The sequence below is a fragment of the Panicum hallii genome, chromosome 9 (genome assembly GCF_002211085.1).
Source record: "Panicum hallii strain FIL2 chromosome 9, PHallii_v3.1, whole genome shotgun sequence".
NCBI classification, from domain to species: domain Eukaryota; kingdom Viridiplantae; phylum Streptophyta; class Magnoliopsida; order Poales; family Poaceae; genus Panicum; species Panicum hallii.
The window spans coordinates 7,320,300-7,340,173 of record NC_038050.1 but is presented as its reverse complement, the minus strand read 5'-3'; the positions used below and the strand labels follow the sequence as shown (position 1 = coordinate 7,340,173).

At 43.5% G+C, this 19,874-nt stretch overlaps 2 protein-coding genes and 1 long non-coding RNA gene across 5 annotated transcripts; 1 reads left to right on the top strand and 2 right to left on the bottom strand.

The window, feature by feature from the left end:
* The first annotated feature begins 3,127 nt into the window (after nt 1-3,127).
* Nucleotides 3,128-4,187, top strand: LOC112873857. Its single transcript, XR_003224837.1, has 2 exons — nt 3,128-3,359; nt 3,856-4,187. It is a non-coding gene; the product is annotated as an uncharacterized LOC112873857 (long non-coding RNA).
* Nucleotides 4,188-4,641: 454 nt separating this feature from the next.
* On the bottom strand, nt 4,642-12,801 carry LOC112873852 (tyrosine-protein kinase Blk-like). 2 transcript variants are annotated; one of them, XM_025936928.1, is made up of 15 exons: nt 12,595-12,801; nt 11,988-12,227; nt 11,638-11,893; nt 10,423-10,645; nt 10,216-10,336; nt 9,190-9,396; nt 8,908-9,122; nt 7,782-7,866; nt 7,626-7,688; nt 7,318-7,475; nt 6,109-6,181; nt 5,963-6,022; nt 5,719-5,826; nt 4,921-5,176; nt 4,642-4,815 (listed from the first exon to the last, which is right to left on the bottom strand). In XM_025936928.1, the coding sequence occupies exons 2-14, from the start codon at nt 12,147-12,149 to the stop codon at nt 4,973-4,975; spliced, it is 1,935 nt and encodes a 644-aa protein (XP_025792713.1). In that variant the 5' UTR covers nt 12,150-12,227; nt 12,595-12,801; the 3' UTR covers nt 4,642-4,815; nt 4,921-4,972. The 2 variants fall into 2 exon arrangements, with proteins under 2 accessions (XP_025792713.1, XP_025792714.1); XM_025936929.1 differs by having other exon boundaries at nt 11,988-12,219.
* Nucleotides 12,802-14,010: 1,209 nt separating this feature from the next.
* On the bottom strand, nt 14,011-19,162 carry LOC112873853 (mitogen-activated protein kinase kinase kinase 1-like). Of its 2 annotated transcripts, XM_025936932.1 has the most exons (10): nt 18,273-19,162; nt 17,809-18,143; nt 17,245-17,329; nt 17,081-17,143; nt 16,757-16,914; nt 15,657-15,732; nt 15,514-15,573; nt 15,258-15,365; nt 14,466-14,721; nt 14,011-14,329 (listed from the first exon to the last, which is right to left on the bottom strand). In XM_025936932.1, exons 1-9 carry the CDS (start codon nt 18,981-18,983, stop codon nt 14,518-14,520), a joined length of 1,800 nt encoding a protein of 599 aa, XP_025792717.1. In that variant the 5' UTR covers nt 18,984-19,162; the 3' UTR covers nt 14,011-14,329; nt 14,466-14,517. The 2 variants fall into 2 exon arrangements, with proteins under 2 accessions (XP_025792717.1, XP_025792716.1); XM_025936931.1 differs by having other exon boundaries at nt 17,809-19,161.
* Between the last annotated feature and the right edge of the window lie 712 nt (nt 19,163-19,874).

The window sequence follows — 19,874 nt, the reverse complement described above, 5'->3', positions numbered from 1 at the left end:
GAAAAACTCTTCGCCCTGCCCAGTGAAATTGAGCCTCCCGCTGGTTTATTTAACCACGCGGTGACTTAGGGTTTCTTCTGCACTCTCAGTCTTCATATGAGTCGTCATCGAGTAGTTTTGCGGCGTCCAGCCCCCAAGCTTACGAGCCAGGAGAGCCGAAAGAGAAATGTCGAGTAGTGTGCATCGTCCAGCCCCCGAGCCTGGGAACTAGCGGAACTGTGATGGCACGCCGTGCTGCCTGGAGGGTTGTTACCGAAGCTTGATCTGAAAAAAGACAATGCATACATTATGTAGCATAATGCGAAGATACCGAGTAGTACTCAATAATAATGTGAAGACACCAAAATTTATTCGATGTAAAAATAAACTTGTTGTGTCAAGCTCTTCTTTAGCCATATAAATCTCCCGAGTAGTATGCCTGTTACATTTAAGCATATGATCCTGTTTTAGCCATTGCTCATAGCGTGTATGAGATCTTTGTCTCGTATATGCGTAAAGGCATTAGGCATGACAGAAGAGCTGAGGTTTGACGGATTAAGGCATGTGCTACCCGAGTAGATTACTGACCGTTAAGAGGAGACAACGAGCATAAAGTAGACGTCATGCGACAAAAGAGGATGCGCGGTGCCCAAAAGTAGTCGACGAAGTGTAGCTCTGGAGGGTTTCAATGCCCATCGAGAGTCGTACACGGATAAGTAGTCGGCGAAGTGTAGCTCTTGAGGGTTTCATGCCCATCGAGAGATGTACACGGATAAGTAGTCGGCAAGTGTAGCTCTGGAGGGTTTCAATGCCCATCAAGAGACGTACACAGATAGGTAGCTGTCAGTACATACGGACAGGGGTACCTCCTGTTAGGGTGTCCAGGCCCTTAGCGTCTTATCATCCGTGATCTTCCTCTCGCCCTCTGGGTGGCGTGGCATATGGCCCGGGCCTGACAGCTGGGACCGCGGTCTTCGGACCCTCCCCGTGCTCTCTGAGGTCCGGGGCCTCCGCATGCCATGAAAGGCAAGGGAGCACCCAGGTAGCCCACGTAGACCCGGACTCCCCAGGGAGGTCCTGGACCGCCGCGTGTGATGGCCTGACCATCACGGGCCTGGCCGCTCCAACCGGCCTCGGGGGCCTGGACCCCCTCCCTCTGGGGAGGGGTCCGGTGCCGCCACGTGCCGCCCCTGCCGGGGAGCGGGACTGGCCCTGCCACGTGCGTGTGGCAGGAGGCCCTACGTGGGTCTCCAGTCCACCTTTCAGCATTTAATGCGGTAGCTGGGCTGGGTGCCCCCAAGTCAAAAGGCGTGGCCTGCCACTGACACACGGGGCAGGTTGGCTGACACCACGGTAAGCCCGCCTGTTACCAAGGCGGCGCGTCGTATCACCGTCACTGTGCGCAAGCGGCGTGCAGTCCCGTCACGGTGCGGCGCGCAGCGTCATGATGGCCTGTAACAGGTGAGCAGAGGCGTGCGCTGCTACAGTGCGCGTGGAGGCGACGGCGCGGCGGGTCAGCACTGCCCCCACGCCTGTCAAAGTCGCACCCAACAGTGGTAGCATAGCACCACTGTTGGGTAACACTGACAGCGGTCACTGTGCCTGCAGGACAGCACACGACCATATCTAGGTTGTGGATACGCACACTATCTTCCCAACCGTGAAGGCTACAATGGGAAGCTGGAGATGGAGATCTCCATATCACTTAGAATAGGTTCCTGTTGGCCGGGCCCGTCTGTCGGGGCCCCGCACAGTGTAAGCACTTCCCTTGAACTGTAAAAAGGAGAGCGCACACATTAGAAGACAAGGTTCAGACAGACACACACGAACACAAACTAAGGGGCATCCGAGCTCACACAATCAATACAACACCAAAGTGGACGTAGGGTATTACGCTCCGGTAGCCCGAACCACTCTAAATCCTTGCATCCTTCCTGCATTCATCCACGCATCGATCGAGCGCTCCTAAGTCTCCTCCAAACCCATCCTTAACTAGGATTAGGCGGGTGCATTCCGCCACCCGGCTGGAGATTTCCTCCGACAGTAGCCGATCATGAAGTAGCCCCCGAGGGTTTCATGGCCGTCGAGAGGCGTACCCAAAAAGATAGCCGATCATGGTGTAGCCCCCGAGGGTTTCATACCCGTCGAGAGGCGTACCCAAAAAGATAGCCGATCTTGTGAAGAACAAGTCGGAAAAGGTATAAGTCACTTAGCTTGATTCGTGGACGAATGTCGACGAAGCCGTGGAGCTCGTTGATGGAGCTGCGACGGTTTGTTGATGAAACTCGACTAGTCGGAGTCGATTCCGACTAGTTTTCAAGTCGAGATGAGTAGTTGATGTAGTCGTTGCTGTGAGGCTCGCCCTCGACTAGTTTCTAGTCGAGACGAGTAGTCGATGTAGTCGTCGGCGGGCCGCCGAGCCTCCTCGCGAAGTCGAAGTAGTTGAACTCGTCGCTGCTGCGCGCGGATATTGCGGCACAAGCCGAAGTTGAACCGGGTCGTCGAGGTCGGCGGCCGCGATGCATCGACGTTGCGGCGCGAGGTGAAGTCGAGCCGAGTAGTCGAGGTCGATGTAGCCGTTTGCTGAAAGATCCGATCTCGAACTCGATGAATCGATCCGCCGATGCATATGTACGAAGTAGCAATCCCCTACCTGGCGCGCCAGCTGTCGGTGTTTTACCAGTTGCCCACCGAGGGGTATACCCGAGGTGGTTAAGTTCAGGTGAGGAGACGCCGAGATCAGAAACTCGAAGGTGCAAGGAACACAAAATTTTAGACAGGTTCGCGCGGCGCGTAATACCCTACGTCCTGTATGGTGTATGGTGGTTTGTATTCCCTTGGATATTGATGTTGTTGTTTTGAATGGGTGCCTGCCCCCCCCTTTAATATCCGGGAGGTCAGGGTTATATGGATCTAGTCAATACTAGCCAAGGAATCATACCCGGATATAACTCGGGTAGTTTCCTTCTGTACCGACTAGCTTTATCTCCTACTCAAACGAGTAGAAAACAACATAAATAAGAGATAAGACAGGCTTTATCTCTTAACCCTGTTTAAATTACGTTATGTACACAGCCCCGTAGCCCCGGGTCTGACATTATCCTCTCCCATTCCTGTAGCTCACCGAGATCCCATCGTTTCCAGCACCCTTCCTCTCCTCCTCTGGCATCTCGCCGGTGGTATGAGGGAGGTGGGTCAGCCCCCTTCTCCTAGTGTATATTACTGTATATTATATGTGGTTTGTTGTGCCCAGATGGATGCTCAACAGCCGCGCCGCCGCTCCCCTGCTGCTGTGGCCATTGCAGGTGCCACCGGCGTCCTCGTCGCCTTCTCCGTTGCTTTGGTTTGCTGTGATGGCTGCAGGGCGAGCCCGAATAAAGGTTCCTATCCTCCCTCTTCTTCTTCTTCTTCTTCCTTTTCCTCTGCCCAACCAAATCTTCAGCCCCATGGTTCGGCTCTTCCTCCTTCCTATTTTCTCCCTCCTTTCTCTTGTTTTAGATTTTGTTTTGGTTAGAGTCACAGTATAAGTATATATGCTTGCTTGTGGTGCGGATTTGATTATGTTCTTCACAGAAGTGAATATGCGTGGTCTGTGTTTGCTGATTTTTGTTGTGATTCTGATTTGCTTTTCCTCTTCCCCCGCCGACTTTTCTTTTGAAGCAGCTTTAAGCTTTGGGTCCACAACCCTGTGGATCCCTGTTATTTGTTGTGTTGCAAGCCTTCCTTCAGATTTGAGGAGTCTGCTTTTCTACGTGTGCTGGCACCGTTTTTATATGCATCCTTGGGTCGCTAGTGTGGGTCTTCATCAACGGAGTCTTCTTCCTCTTCAAACCTCCTGGCGAGGCTTCTCCGCCCTAACTCCAAGCATCATTATAGGTCCCTTTGGACGTCAGTGCCTCTGGTGGCTTTCGCCAGCGAGCTTTGTGGCGGTGATGACGGTGTTTTGCAGGTGCAGCTTGCCATGGATTCATCCGGGTTCTTGCTTCTGCGATGTGTGGAGGTGTTCACGTGTGTCTTGCCTTTGATATGGTTTGTAATTGGCTTCTCTTTGGGGATCTTTCTATAAGACTGTTCTTCTATAATATACGTTATAAGTTTGCTTTTTTAAAAAAATAGCATAGTGTAGTCAGTTCACATCTCGATCAACTTTTTCTCAGTGTCTGATGAGGTTGCGGCTGGATACATCTAATATCTAACGGTTATACTTCCCTCGTGATCTAATAATGCTTCGCAAAAATTAAGTGTTATCTAATCTTTAATGTTTTTGTTAAAATTTTTATTAAACATTGATTTAATAGCTCATCATAAATTTATCTATTTACTAATCGTATGGCTCCTTGGTCATATTTTTTTATATTTTTTATTCTAAAATTAGCTATTTATTAATTATATTCGATATGGACTCTTAAATTTTCTTATTTTTCTTATTATAATTTTATCTATTTACTAATCGTATTTGGTATGGATTTTTTGGTCATGTCCTAATTTTTTTAAGTTTTTAATTCCGAAATTAGCTATTTATTAATCGTATTTATATGGACTCCTGAGCTAGTCTAGACTGTTATTAGTCTAGACTGCTAGATCTTCGCAAAATTCAATCGTGTAAATTCTTTTTTAAATTAACGTGGAAATTTCTATACTCTCTCGACCAAACATGCCGACTTTTTTAACACTCTCTTATTAATATAATGTAATAATGTAATAGATACCAAAAGAATACGATGGGACGCATCCAATACTGAAGCTGAACATCCCAACTGACTACACATACTAAACTATATCATGAACAAACCCTCGTTGTTCCTTTCTGGCACCACGAGTGGAAATCATGAAGATCTGCAAAGCATAGACTTAACTGATCAACCAAAGTTACAACGGTGAAGAACTATAACAAAACTGAACAAGCTTCATCATTCCTCTAGTAGAAAGAAGGCAGCTTACCGGTACATGACCTAAGCATTGGCTTCACAAAGACATGCGCCACCCATCAGTACTACGAGGGAAGGCCAGGGGGAGAAGATTCAAAAGAAGCTCGCAGCGGTCTGTTAACAAATGGGTGCTCCAAAAGTTGTGATGCAGAAGGCCGGTTCTCTGGATCAACTCTTACACATTGGCCAATGAAATCTTGCGCTTCTTTTGACAGGTAGTTGGGAATAGGAGGTTGTTCCCCTCTTCCAATCATGAAAAAAACTTCTATCTACAAGTAACAAAGCAACATTAGTAGAAAGATGGAGACCAACTGAACCTAACTAGGTTACAACTTTAACAAGTTACATAGGACATTATTAAGGGAGAAGCGAATTGATTTAAAATGATATCGTACACGAATACTAAGTGTTTTTTTAATCAAGGAAAGACGAGGCAGCAGCAGGTCCAATAAATCTTTATAGCCACAAGGATACAATGGCTGTACTTCCAATTAAAATTACTAGAGATGCAATATACTGGCTTGAAAGGAAAAATTACAGTTTTCCCTCCGTTCTGCCATGTACCACCCAGTAAATTTCTTTAAAACAGAAAAACTGGAGATTTCCATAAAAAGAAATAAAAGAGAGGAATTGAGATCCTATTGCTTCTTAATTGCAAGGTCAAATAGAGAATATAAACATTTATTCATTATAATTTCTACGTTCTTATCCAAAAGTTTAATATTCTAAACATCAGATAAGGCCTAACACAATAAAAAAAATTAAACTTGCAAATATTTGGGAAAAAAAAGGAAAGAATAGCATGACATACCCACTCGACATTAGGAAATGGTTTTAGCCGAGTTAGCATTTCCAATACAGTGCAGCCAAGGCTCCATATGTCAGCTGAAGGCCCATACATCTTTTTAGGATTAATAACCTGAAAATGAGAAGCGTGTCAAGAGATACTACACAAGTATTGTCCTGTTGAAAAATAGCACAAAAATAGATAATTTTCATTACAGAGGATGGTAGTTACATAAAAGTAACAAGAAATGTTAAATTGTAACTTTTACCTCAGGTGCCATCCAGTAAACACTTCCTTTACTTTCTCTTAGCATATAATTTTTTGATATCTGCAACTTGAACAAGAAAACTACCTCCATAAGATAATTTGAGATGGAGAACATGCAAATAACTGAGCAGAAATACGAAGGCTAACCTCTGCCAATCCAAAATCTGCAAGCTTTACAGATCCATTTGCATGAACCAATATATTAGCACATTTGATATCTCTGGATATGAAACAATTGTTTCAGCTGACCAGAATTATCATATAGAATGGAAGTATCAAATGGGGAAATCCATGCCCCCCAAAGGTAATGAAAAAATTAAGAAAGACTATGCAGTATCTCATTTATTATTTTTCTAAACTGATCAGTGCCAAGTTAGCCTGTATGTCTAGAGAAGTCCTAGAAACATCCAAAAAAGCGGCCTTTTGCTAGGTCCAAATAAAATTTTTAAGCTTGTTCTTGATACAAACTACCCAAAAGGCAGATAGCAAGCTAAGAACATCAATAGCAGATTACTCATATCCCGTACCAAAAAACTCTCTCTCCATAACCATAATTTTTTTTTGCGCATTTTTGGTGATGGTTGCAGCAGACTACCAAAACTCAATCACTAGTGGATAGGGTAGAGAGATGAATCCCCTTCATTTAGGTGAGAGGGAGGTATGTTTTGGCGATCACCAAATTTTTTTAGCAATTGAGATTGGATTGGCAATCTGCTGGAGCACCTCTAATTACTAAAAGAGCAATTTTTTTGGTATTGGAGAGGGGATGAGTAATCTACTGGAGATGCTCATGCTCAGGAACTGAGATTGTAACCCTAATAGTGCTACCATACATCTGTTAGCTGGCCTCTTCCAAGGGTTTACAACCCAAGCTCTAACCAAGAATTACATACCAACTTTGCATCTCGACATCACATACCACCCACTTGTTCATGAGACATGGAGGAATAACATAACCCCAAGTTTACAAAAATGTGCACCAATTGTTAGTTCTAGAAATAGATACTGGAAATAAGAATTGTTCCCTAAATATGCATTTCACATCAGAAATGTAGGTATGATACATGGGCTATAGAAGATTTTTCTTTCCTGCCTCCAATTATTCTTTGTTGGAGACAAGATTTAGATACAACCTGGTTATTCCCTTCAGCACTATAAGCACTAAATTATCCCCAACAAATATTACTCCCTCCGTTTCAAAATATAGGCCATATTCGGATTTTTATATACATAGTAAAATTTATGTATCTCGTCGATATAGCGTATGTCTAGGTATATAGCAAAATTTATGAACCTAGAAAAGCCAAATGACCTATGATTTGGAACGGAGGGAGTACAAGACAGACAACTTCGTACCTGTGGACCACATCTCGCTCATGGAGGTAAATCAATCCATTAAGAATCTGCCTTGTGTACACAGAGACTTGCGAGTCTCGTAGTTTATACTTTTGATAGATGGATGAAAGGGATCCTTGAGTGACAAGCTCAATAAAGATATAAAGTTTTGATTCGTCCTGCATTGAAATGTAAGCAGATCACATGAGCTGGACAATATTACTAAGGTATGCATATAAACAAGTTCTGCAAATGGCATAACAATGCTTAAAAATAGATCATCTCTTAAACAAATGCATAAACAGGCAACATCAAGAACAGTAGAGTACCTTGTCACTTCCATAATATTTGACAATATTTTCATGTTCGAACTGACTAAGGAGTGCAATTTCCTGAAAAAGAACAAAAATTAAATTGTAAGTAGTAATGAAAAATTTAACGCCACAAACAACATATTACATTATAAGACTAATCAGCAGCTATGCCTGCTCAAGTCCAAGAATATAATCTTTTGCGATGCTTCCTTGGTCAAGCAAAGATACTTCCTTCGCAGCAAAAAACATACCCTCACTGCATAAATATCATTGACAGAATTAAATTATTTTCAAATGGGATGACAAAATGAAGAGTATACTTTACACTATTCTATGTGGCGATTGCCAAACTTCTGTAACCCAGTGAAATACATATTCTCTATGTCACTCCTAAGAATCTTCCAAAGCTGAATCTAGTATAAATTACTTAGTATTTTTCATGAAATAAACTCGTCTGTGTATTAATAATCAGTTAAGTACATCTTCAAAAGGTTGCGGTTTTCAACTACAAAGATTATTTCTAGGACAGGTTACCAGATAGTTGCCAGAAGTAGCACTAGCAGGTTACTGATGGCAGACTGTCGGAAACCGATCAACAAATGTCTGTGTTCTGAGAGGGTTTGTCTGGTTGAACCTGACAGTTCTGCATGCTATAATTTCCGTGATCAGCCAATAGATGTTTGGCTGTTTGCCACAACTATGCTGACCACACTTTGCAGCTTAGTGTCCCACTTGTTATTGACTTATTATTCCTTTGTCAAACCTTGCTTATGGTGTGGCAAACAAATTGCTAGCCACACACTTTTGCCAGCCACACCTTGTCCATGGCTTGGCAAAATTGTGTGGCAGTGTGTGCAAGCAAACTAAAAACAATGCTGGAGAAAAAATTTAGAAGCCAAATGAAATAACTTGCCAAGCTTCTAAATGAAGGTGCTACTTCGACTAAGGCTATCTTTCATCAAAATAATCTGAATTAACGATTTTTTTTGTGCAAAATACAGTACAGAAGCAAACCCTCAACAGGACAACTTACAAGATATGCCCATATCAGACCAAAGGCTGCAGTATTTTTTGGGGATGTTTGATGACTAATAGTGCAAACAACATAAGGACACAATAATACTCCCTCCATTCCAAATTATAGGTCGTTTTATTTTTTTTAGATTTATAGTTTTTACTATGTATCTAAACATATAGCATATGTCTAAGTGCATAACACTATGTATCAAGAAAACTAAAAATGACTTACAATTTGGAATATAGGTGTAGGAAGTATTATTGTAGCACTGAAACTTACTCACTGATCGCCTCATACACCATTCCAAATGAGCCGCTTCCCAGAAGACAACCACGTGTCCATGACTTAATTTTCTGCTGGAACTTGCCATTCGGTGAGATGATGAACATGGCCTCCGTGGTTGTACTGGATGCGTAACCAGCATTCGTCGTAGACACGGAAGAAGTTGCGCTGGAACCCACAGGAATGGAGACAGGGACCTCAAGTGTCAAAACCTACGGCAAGGCTATGAAAGTTAAAAGTGCACAAACTCTCAAAATTGATGAGTGGTAAAGAACTTGCCTGTGCCGCTGATGAACTCTCGCCAGCTTGAACAAACTCTTCAGTACTTCCCAGCTCCATAAACCTTTTGATTATATGCTGTATAATAGGTCTATTCTCTGGGTTAGGATCAATGCACATTATTCCTATTTCAGCACAAGCTTGTACTTGTTGCAACGGGGTGTCTTGCAGTGATATCTCCAACCTATTCCTCCAATTTTCAACAATCTAAAATGTCGCAATCATTAGTTTGCGTTTTTTTTTTCTAAAAGAGGGATAGAAAAGAAAGTAGAGTGTACAAAGACTGTCATACTTGATGCCGTATGCAAACCAGACCACAACGTTCCAGGCACCTAACAACAAAATGTGCTTTTATTTTTGTTTGTGTGTGTGGTGGGTGAGGGTGAGGGTGGTGGTGGGGTGTGTGTTGTTTGGGGGGGGGGGGGGGGGGGGGGGGGGCGTCCCAAAACAGTACATAATTGAATTATGCCTAGAGAATTTAGTCGATCAAGTCTAACATTATCGAAATTGTATGTCCACCATCAACTAGAACAGGATATAATAAAAAGTATTTTCCCTGCAAATAATAGAGATTACATGAGTTTATTTATATGTAGTCCCTCTGTAATTGTTTATTGGTACTAGTATTTCTTTCACTTTAATTTGCATCGGTTTAATTTCAACAAGTTGTTATATTCTTCTTTTGAAACAAAAGGTGCGATTTCGCTCCTAATTATGCTTGCAGTATAGCGTTGTCCAAGGGTCAGCGGCAAAAGGATAACTAGCTGATGCAAAAAAAAAATGTTTTCTTGATAGAAGGGTTATGGGAGTTGTAGTGTCACAACATATAGTTAACTTTTGCCCGCTGACATACAAAATTATGCAGTGTCCGTATTATTTGCTAAATATGGGTAGTGGTATGCGCATCCTGAGAATAAAATTATGCATTGTTTGAGAAAACTAATATATTGTGTGCAAGGTAAAAGCATAACATACTATATGAAAATATACCTGCTATCTTAAAGGCAATGAGTAAATTATTCTTACTTTCTCGACAGTGGAATACCCCTTCCGTCCTGTCAACAGCTCTATAACTATAACACCAAGACTATATATGTCCAGGTTGAACGTGATTTGCCGATCGTAGAATTCTGGTGCCAAATATCCTCTGCATGAGAATATATTGTACCATTAATGTCTTTGATGAATGAAAAAGGGAATGCAATATATTTCATACCTAACCAAAAAGCTTACATTGACCCAATCAGTTTTGAAGCAATATCCCTACTTTGGTTTGCATCAAAGCACCTTGAGAGACCAAAATCAGCAATTTTTGGTACCATCTTATCATCCAGCAGTATATTACTAGGCTTGAGATCTAAGTGAACAATATGATTCTCGTGAAGATACTGTAAACCCTCGCAAATTCCCCTGATCATTTCATACCGCACTCTCCATTCAAGTCCACAGGATGCATCTGTAAAAGGGAGGGTGGACAGGGTTTTGTATCTACTATGTTAATCCTTATATTCTAAAAAAAGATAAAATCTTAGAAATCAATTAGGTAGACTCTAATCATCATTGACAACAATAGCTATTGCTTCTATTTTTTTCCTTCTTAAATGCCATCTTTGTCATTATGAAAATACTCTACAGTACTAAATCTATATTTAATTAGTCACCTATATCATTATTAAAAATAATCTAAGGTAATATATAATCTTTATCTAACTTACCTGTATCCGCTATTATGAAAAATAATCTAACATAACCCTCTAATTAAATTTGCATATAAATTATCCACCTCTGTTATTATTGGAAGTAATCTAAAGGAACTCCTAAATCTGTATCTAAATTGGCTACCTCTATCATTAGAAAAAAAAAACTATCACCTCTATGTATGGTTCTAAATCACCCAGTACTACCATAGTTAGTACAGAACAAAACACTAACTCAAGATGTACATGCATGATGTTTGTTGTCATGCAGGCCACATATACATGTATCCAGGAAGCAATGGGCACATCAATTTCCATATCAAATACCTAGGTCAGCTCAAGTTTTCAACTATATATAAGTTAACCATGTGGAAGCGCGATGCAAAAGGAAAATTATGAATAGGGATGAAAAGGCGTAAAGAATAGTTGTTAAGTAATATAGATCATAACCAGATAAAGATAAGCAAGTATGTATAGTAGTAGTTTGCTAGAATATGAACAAATGAGATAGAGCAAAGATAAGCAATTTTGATTAGTAGTGGCCCCATATCTATTCATGAATGAAACAACACTTATATCTCTTAAAAGTACTAGCCTGTGCAGGACGGCATGTTGATGGATAGTTGAAGATAATGTAAATCATCTAGGGTGCCGTATGTAGTTTATGCAATTTATGTAGTTCGGTTATGCATAATAATTCCATGAAAGAAAACAAGGATGTAAATAAACATCACATGTCACATTATCCTACCGGTGATATAGTCATGTAGACTCCCGTTAGGTACAAACTCAAAGCAGAGCAGCCTGTTTCGTACATCTGCCATGATAACCTTTCCCTCATAGCCTATCATTTCTCCTTGTGTGTCAGCACAATATCCCAGAAATCGCACTATGTTCTTATGCCGCACCTTCAAGAGACATCGAACCTCTTCGCTGAATTTCTTCTCATGCATATCAAGTGTTGTAGACAGCTTCTTCACAGCAACCGTTCCATTTCCAAGCATGCCCTGCAATTGCAGCTTGCGTTTGTCAGCATGAAGATGAGCTGCAGAACAGCTGCGGTTAAGGGAAAACATAACTGAGTTGGAAATTGCTGTTTACCTTATAAACCACTGCAAAACCACCTCTCCCTATCTCCCGCTTATTGGAGAAATTATTGGTGATGGCTTCCAGAAGTGATAATGGCAGCCTCTTAGGATTTGCACATTCATCAAGTAGCATGTGCTCCAGGATATTGTGCGCAGTACTGTCTTTACCATCCATTTGTGAGTATATACTATACTAGCCTGGCTTACCTTCAAAGAAAGGTATGATAATTCCTGCAACTCAGTACCTGCAAAACTGTATAAGATCATCGTAAATATTTACATCAATAATGCAATTTGGGTTAAGAGTAAGTGTGAATCAGTCCAGCAGTATTGCTGTCAGAAGGATATCGTCTTATTGAGTGAGTAAATGGCAAATTTCTCAATCCAAAGAGTAAGATAAAGTTGAATTTGTTCGCCGTACAGCACCCCCGGTTCAAATAGGATGCTAGAGAGTGTGAACAACAGATAGCTTTGGTGATATGACGAAACAGAACAGGCACGATTAAGCAGCTGTTTCACAAATCTAGGGTTGCAATCTTGGGGTAAAGAACAGTAGCAACAGCACCGAACTCTCATATATGGAGAAAACCCTTTGATCAAAGCAAGTAAAACGTGATTACCTTTGAGAGGCCCTGCTGCCGAAGACGATATTTCAGACCTTGCACGCCCTAAATATTGCTGGGGACTCGTTTCTGAAGACAGCGAAGTAAGGCGAGGGCCGAAGGGGGTGGTCTGATCTCTCTGGTATTCCAGGATCTGATATCTAGATCCGGCAGCTTGAGCGAAATGTCTCAAAGAAGTCAATCCCGCAGCGCTGTGGCTACAGTGTTCTGTGAGAGGAGAAAACAGTGTTCTCACAGAAAACAGGCTGATTTATAGCGGCCTCGCCGCCCGCTGCCGAGCCCGCAAACCACCTGCCAGGCTGGCACCCCCGTGATTTCACTTTACCACGTTAGTGGCCGACCCAGTGGCCGTGGAGAACCGTGTACAGACTTGTTTCGCCATTGTCTAAACTTTCGGTAAAATACTCTGCCGAACTTCGAATTTAGCTCGAAGTGGCATGACGGCCCCAAATTCCTGAAATGCACACTAATTATTTTATATGAGCCAAATCACAGTTACTTATGTTAAATTACATACGTGACTGCTGATTGGGTGTTGAGATGGACTTGACATATATAGACCTCACATGTCAAATCTACCTATATTCTTTTTATCTTTTTTCTCCTCACCTCCATCTTCTCTCCTTCTCTTCCTCGCCAAGGTCCGGAGCCGCGCAACTCCATCCCTACCCCACCCTCCGGGCAACCTCCCCCCCTCCACGAGCGGGAGCGCCACCGCCGCTGAAGGAATTGAGAGTGTGCGCGCGCGCGTAAGAGAGACAGGTGACAAACAGATCCCCACATTTTAGGTCCACATCATTACCCACTTAGACACGTTTAATGCAAACTGTAGAGAATCCACGGGCACCGCCCCCGGCAGCCCTCCCTGCGGGCTGCGGCGCCCTGCTCCTCATCCTCCCCGAGCCACCCTCCAGAGGTTAGTTAACTTTCACGTGACTTGCAAGCTCTTCTTAAGGTGACTGGCTAAAGGAGCGAATGGACAGAGTAGCACTTCATTTGGGCGCCCTTTATTCATGTCCCACCCCATGTTCCGCCCTACATCCAAACTTGTGTAATTCATGCACGCAAATGCATGCGTGCATTATCTCAAAAAAAAAAAGATGCATGCGTGCGTGCATTGAGCATTAGAGACGAACCCCACTTTACCTAGCCCGGCTGTTGAATAAAGTTCTGTTTGGATCCAAATGCTAATGGATGAAAGTGCATGAAAGTGCCAAAATTTAGTAGTGGCTTATTCAAACAGAAGTGCTAATGGAGTGGACTAAACTTTTACCAAGACTTAAAAACTTTAGTATGTGTATGAATACTAATATGTGCTAAGTTTAACCCTACATCCAAACTTGTGTAATTCATGCAGCATTAGAGACGAACCCCACTTTACCTAGTCCGCCTAATGAATAGCCCAACAGATGAGAAAGCTATAAATTCACCAGCTTTTCGAGCAAACAAGCCATGAAGTAAAGAATGATGGTGTCAAACATTTACAAGCATCGGCTAAGTCTAGAACACTATCACAGTAAATTCCACCCCTTTTGCCTAGCAAATGTACAAAAAGCAGAAAAAGAACCCTACTGAATGGAAAACCCTTTGCCTAACCAAGAATACCCAAAGAATACAATGGAACGCATCCAATACCGAAGCTCACCATCCCAACTGACTACACATACTAAACTATATCCTAAACAAACCCTCGTTGTTCCTTTCTGGCACCACGAGTGGAAATCATGAAGATCTGCAAAGCATAGATGTAATTGATCAACTAAAATTACAACGACGGAAGACTATATTTAAGTTTAACTGAGCAATCTCGAAAGCTGATATCTTGGAAGCTTGATCATTACTCTAACATAAAAAAAAAAGAAGCTTACCGGTACATGACCTAAGCATTGGCTTCACAAAGACAAGCGCCACCCATCAGTACTACGAGGGGATGCCAGGGGGAGAAGATTCAAAAGAAGCTCGCAGCGGTCTGTTAACAAATGGGTGCTCCAAAAGTTGTGATGCAGAAGGCCGGTTCTCTGGATCAACTCTTACACATTGGCCAATGAAATCTTGTGCTTCTTTTGACAGGTAGTTGGGAATAGGAGGTTGTTCCCCTCTTCCAATCATGAAGAAAGCATTTGTCTACAAGTAACAAAGCAACATTAGTAGAAAGATGGAGACCAACTGAACCTAACTAGGTTACAACTTTAACAAGTTACATAGGACATTATTAAGGGAGAAGCGAATTGATTTAAAATGATATCGCACACTAAGTGTTTTTTTAATCAAGGAAAGACGAGGCAGCAGCAGGTCCCATAAATCTTTATAGCCATAAGGATACAATGGCTGCACTTACAATTAAAATTACTAGAGATGCAATATACTGGCTTGAAAGGAAAATTACAGTTTTCCCTCTGTTCTGCCATGTGCCACCCATTTAATTTTTAAAAAATAGAAAAATGGAGATTTCCATAAAAACACATAAAAGAGAGGAATTGACATCCTATTGCTTCTTAATTGCAAGGTCATATAAAGAACATAGATATTTGTTCGTTGTAATTTGTATGTTTCTTCTTATCCAAAAGTTTAATATTCTAAACATCAGATAAGGTCCAACACAATAAAAAATATTTAAACTTGCAAATATTTGGAAGAAAGGACTGAATAGCATGACATACCCACTCGACATTAGGAAATGGTATTTGCCGAGTTAGCATTTCCAATACAGTGCAGCCAAGGCTCCATATGTCAGCTGAAGGCCCATACATCTTTTTAGGATTAATAACCTGAAAATGAGAAGGTGCATTAGTTACGTGTCAAGAGATACTACACAAGTATTGTCCTGTTGAAAAATAGCACAAAAATAGATAATTTTCATTACAGAGGATGGTAGTTACATAAAAGTAACAAGAAATGTTAAATTGTAACTTTTACCTCAGGTGCCATCCAGTAAACACTTCCTTTGCATGATCTTAGCATATTAATTTTTGACATCTGAAAATTGAAAGAAAATACCTCCATAAGATAATTTGAGATAGCGAACCTGCAAATAACTGAGAAGAAATACGAAGGCTAACCTCCTTTGCCAATCCAAAATCTGCAAGCTTTACAGAACCATTCGCATGAACCAATATATTGGCACATTTGATATCTCTGGATATGAAGCAATTGTTTCAGCTGACCAAAATTATAATATCGAATGGAAGCATCAAATGGACATATCCATATCCATGCCCCACAAAAGTAATAAAACAACAAGAACATAATGCACTGCTTATTATTTTTGTAAAGTTATCAATCACAAGTTAACCTATATGTTTAAAAAAGTTCTAGAAAATCCAGAAAAAGCAGTCTTTTACCAGGTCTTAATAAAATTTGAGTTTTTCCTGATCCGAACTATATGAAATGCTGAATTGAACTAACCCAGGTGCTCCAACCCTAAGAGGGCTACCCTACATTTGTTACTGGCCTCCTCAAGGGTTCACAGCCCAAATTCTAGGGTGTTATGGCAAGTGGGCCGGCCACAGGCCTAGGCCCACGAGCACTGTTGCTCGTGAACAGTGCCACAAATAGGGTTAGTTGGTTTGTTAGGAAAGAGATAAGTTAGATGGATTTGGTTAGGATATTTGCTTAAGGGTCAAGTCAGTCGTCTCTATAAAAGAGACCCCATAGTATCAATGAAAGGAAGCAAGAAGAACCCTAAAAGTAGTCAGAGCCTCCAGAGGGAGGGCGACGAACAGGTTCTTCATGCTATCCCTAGTTCTACCACAACATAGGGTGTCAGTCAAACAAAAAAAAATAACTGAGAATTTCTTGTCAAAATCTGCATCTTGGCCTCTTATGCCACCCAAGAATAGACAAAAGAAAAAGCTAGAAAAGGTAAGGTCCTATATACAAATAGTTTTTTTAACAAGATACATAGGTTTTGTTTGAGACATGAGGAACAACATGACCTCAATATCACAAAAATATGGAACAGTTGGTTTCCAGAAGTAGATACTGGAAAACAGATTTATTCCCCAAATATCCTTTTCACAACAAAAATGTATGCTACATTAACTCATTTTTCCTGCCTCGCGCTATTCTTTGTTGGAGACAAGGTTTAGAAAACAACCTATTACCACTGCATTGTAAGCATTAAATTATCCAAAATATTAGAATAAGGTCAGCTTTATACCTGTGGACAACATTTCGCTCATGAAGGTAAAGCAATCCATTAAGAATCTGCCTTGTGTATGCCGAGACTTGCGATTCTCGTAGTTTATATCTTTGATAGAGGGATGAAAGAGATCCTTGAGTGACAAGCTCAATAAAGATATAGAGTTTTGATTCTTCCTGCATTGAGGTGTAAACACATCAGCACATCACATCAGTTGAATAATATTACTAATGGCATAATGATTGCTTAAAAATTAAATCATGTCTTAGCTAAATGCATGACCAGATAACATCAAAAGGACAGCAGAGTCATGTTCGATTAAAAAAAAGAACAGCAGAGTACCTTGTCAGTTCCATAATACTGGACTATATTTTCATGTTCAAACTGACTAAGAAGAGCAATTTCCTGAAAACCACAAAACTTAAAATTACAGGTGGACGCAAATAATAACATAAGTGGTGTAACAGACAACAGATGGTATTATAAGATTAATCAGCAGATATAACCTGCTCAAGGGCAAGAATAGATTGTTGTGCGTTGCTTCCTTGATCAAGCAAAGATACTTCCTTCACAGCAAAAAATGCACCCTCACTGCAAAGATATAATTGATATAAGCTTTTCAAGTGGAATGACAAAAAGGAGTAAACTTTACAAGATTCTAAGTAGCACTTGATTTAACTTATATAATCAGGAGAAAAACACTATATATATAATTGGCATATGTCATCTTTGTGACCTACATTAAGATTTCCTTGCTGAGCTATGGAACTTTAGTTTAATTTAATATATCAAATAAATAATCTAACGTCTTGTTGGGTACCTAAATCAGTACTGGAGGAAAACTAGGTGCCAAATGAAAGAGGTGTGCCAAGCTTATAACAAAGGAGCTATTTGAACTATGTAAGTCTATCTCTCATCAAAATAACCCTGCGTGAAGGCTAAATATCAGGACAAATTTAAGATATGCCTATGTTGGACCAAAGGCTGCAGTATGTTTTTGGGATGACTGGTGAGTAATAACAACATAAACATGTGCACACAGTAATATTCAAAATAGCACTGAAACTTACTCACTGATCCCCTCGTACACCATTCCAAATGAGCCGCTTCCCAGAAGAGCACCACGCATCCATGACTTAATCTTCCGCTTGAACTTGCCATTTGGTGAGATGATGAACATGGCTTCCGTGGTTGTACTGGATGCATCATCATCGTTTGTTGTCGACAAGGAAGATGTTCCAGTGAAACCCTCGAAGGTCTCTCCTATTCTCAACTCTTTCAGCTCCCCCTCCACCGCTGCCACCCCATCCTCAGCCTCCTCCTCCTCTGTGTCTGACACGTGACGATTCTCCGCGCGTTCATGAGCCCCTCCAAATTCACTTCTCTCTTCACTGGGAGCAAACGACTGCACAATGTCCCAAGCCGACCCAGTCATGTCATCAGCAACAACGGGCCTCCTCACCGGCGGAGGAGCGAGTGCAGTGATTGGCGGGGGCGGGGAGAGCAGAGGCGGCCGGGTGCCCCGTATCCCTACCTCCCCCCCTCCCCTCTTTGGCGAGGGGAGGGGCAAACCCCCGACGGGAGGCACAACAGCAACGGCAGGGGCAGCCTTGGGGGACTCCTCGGGCGCCGCAACGGTAGGCTCCTCCGCCGACTCGGTGGCGGTGGAGGTGGAGGAAGAGTGGAGCGACTCCTCAGGAATGGGGGCAGGGACGGATAGAGCAGGCTGAACATTGGGCGCCGAGACCGCGCGCGCGATGGGCGAGAGTTCGTCGGCGGCAGGGGACGGGACAAGGCGGGGGCGCGGGAGGAGGTCGGAATTGGAGCGCGACTTGCGCGCCTCCCAGGCCGCGAGGGGGATGGCGAACTCCTCGGGCCCCGAGAGCCCCAGGCTGCGGCAGAGCTCGTCGACCTCCCCCTCCGCGCTCCCGCTGATGCGGAGGTCCGCGCAGGGGGCAAGGTCGAGCGAGCGCGAGGGTCGGAGCCCCGGCGACCGCTGCTGCTCCGCCGAGGACGAGGACGACCACGACGCGCCCACCGACGCGGACGCCCCCGCGCCCACCTCGTACTCGATGCGCTTCGCCGCGTTGCGGCGATCCAGCCGCGGGCTCCGGCCGCGGCTCCCGCTCCCGCCGCCGCCGCGGCTGCTGGAGTCCATGGAGGCGTCCGTCCCGCCGCGGCGGCGGCCGGAGGAGGACGAGGGCGAGCCGGAGGAAGAGGACTGCTTACGGCCCCACGAGAACATCTGGATCCATACGAGGGGCGCAGCTCACACCTAAATCCTGAGCTCCATGGGAACGCGTCGGAATTCGAACTCGATTTCGCAGCCGGGGTTGCGCTCCACCATCGGGGAAGGATTTGGGGAGGAGAGCTTCCGGCTGCTTGCGGGGAGCGGGGGAGGGTATGGCGTGTGCCGTGGCGTCGTGGTGGGAAGTGAAAATTTACGATACAGTGGGGGGACACGCTTCGGGTCCATGCCAGTGGGCCTACGGTTACTCTTGGGCCCAGAGGGCAGTGACACGGTGGCCGGCGGCTGGCTCTTCAGAGGGTGGCTTTAAGGAAGTGGCGGAGGACTGGCCGGACGCGGGTTGACTGCGACGACTGGGGGTGTGGTGCGGTAAGAAGGGATCGGTTCCCCCGCGTGGGGCCCTGGCGTCAGTGGGAGAGCGCGGGGGTAAATTAAATGGCTGCCGTTGGCGTGGATGTGAGGTCAGTGGGGGCCGGAGCGCGTGTGAACGGGGGCCGGAGCCTGATCCTCCGCGCCGTCAACGGCGGGTGGCGCGCACGGCGCACGGCGGCGGTTGCCGGCGAGGCAGGCAATAATTCCGGGACGAGCTGGCTTGGGAACTGCGACAGCAGCCGCTGCTCCCATGACCCATCCTTTGGATCGGAAAACAGCACGTGGGGATTGTGCTGGAGCATGCACCTTGTTACTTTCGTTACATAGCTGAGCAAGTGGCCGGCCAGGGTTACAGGTTACTGCTTGTATACCTGTTTGGAGCTCGGGTTTTCACGTAACTGTGTGAAAAAAGTAGTTGGATTCTGGTGAGAAATGAAGATTATTGGTTTTGGAACAAGATCCTAGTAGCTGTCCGTATTTCTGAATCTTCAGTTTAGCAACTCAAAATGTGTGGTG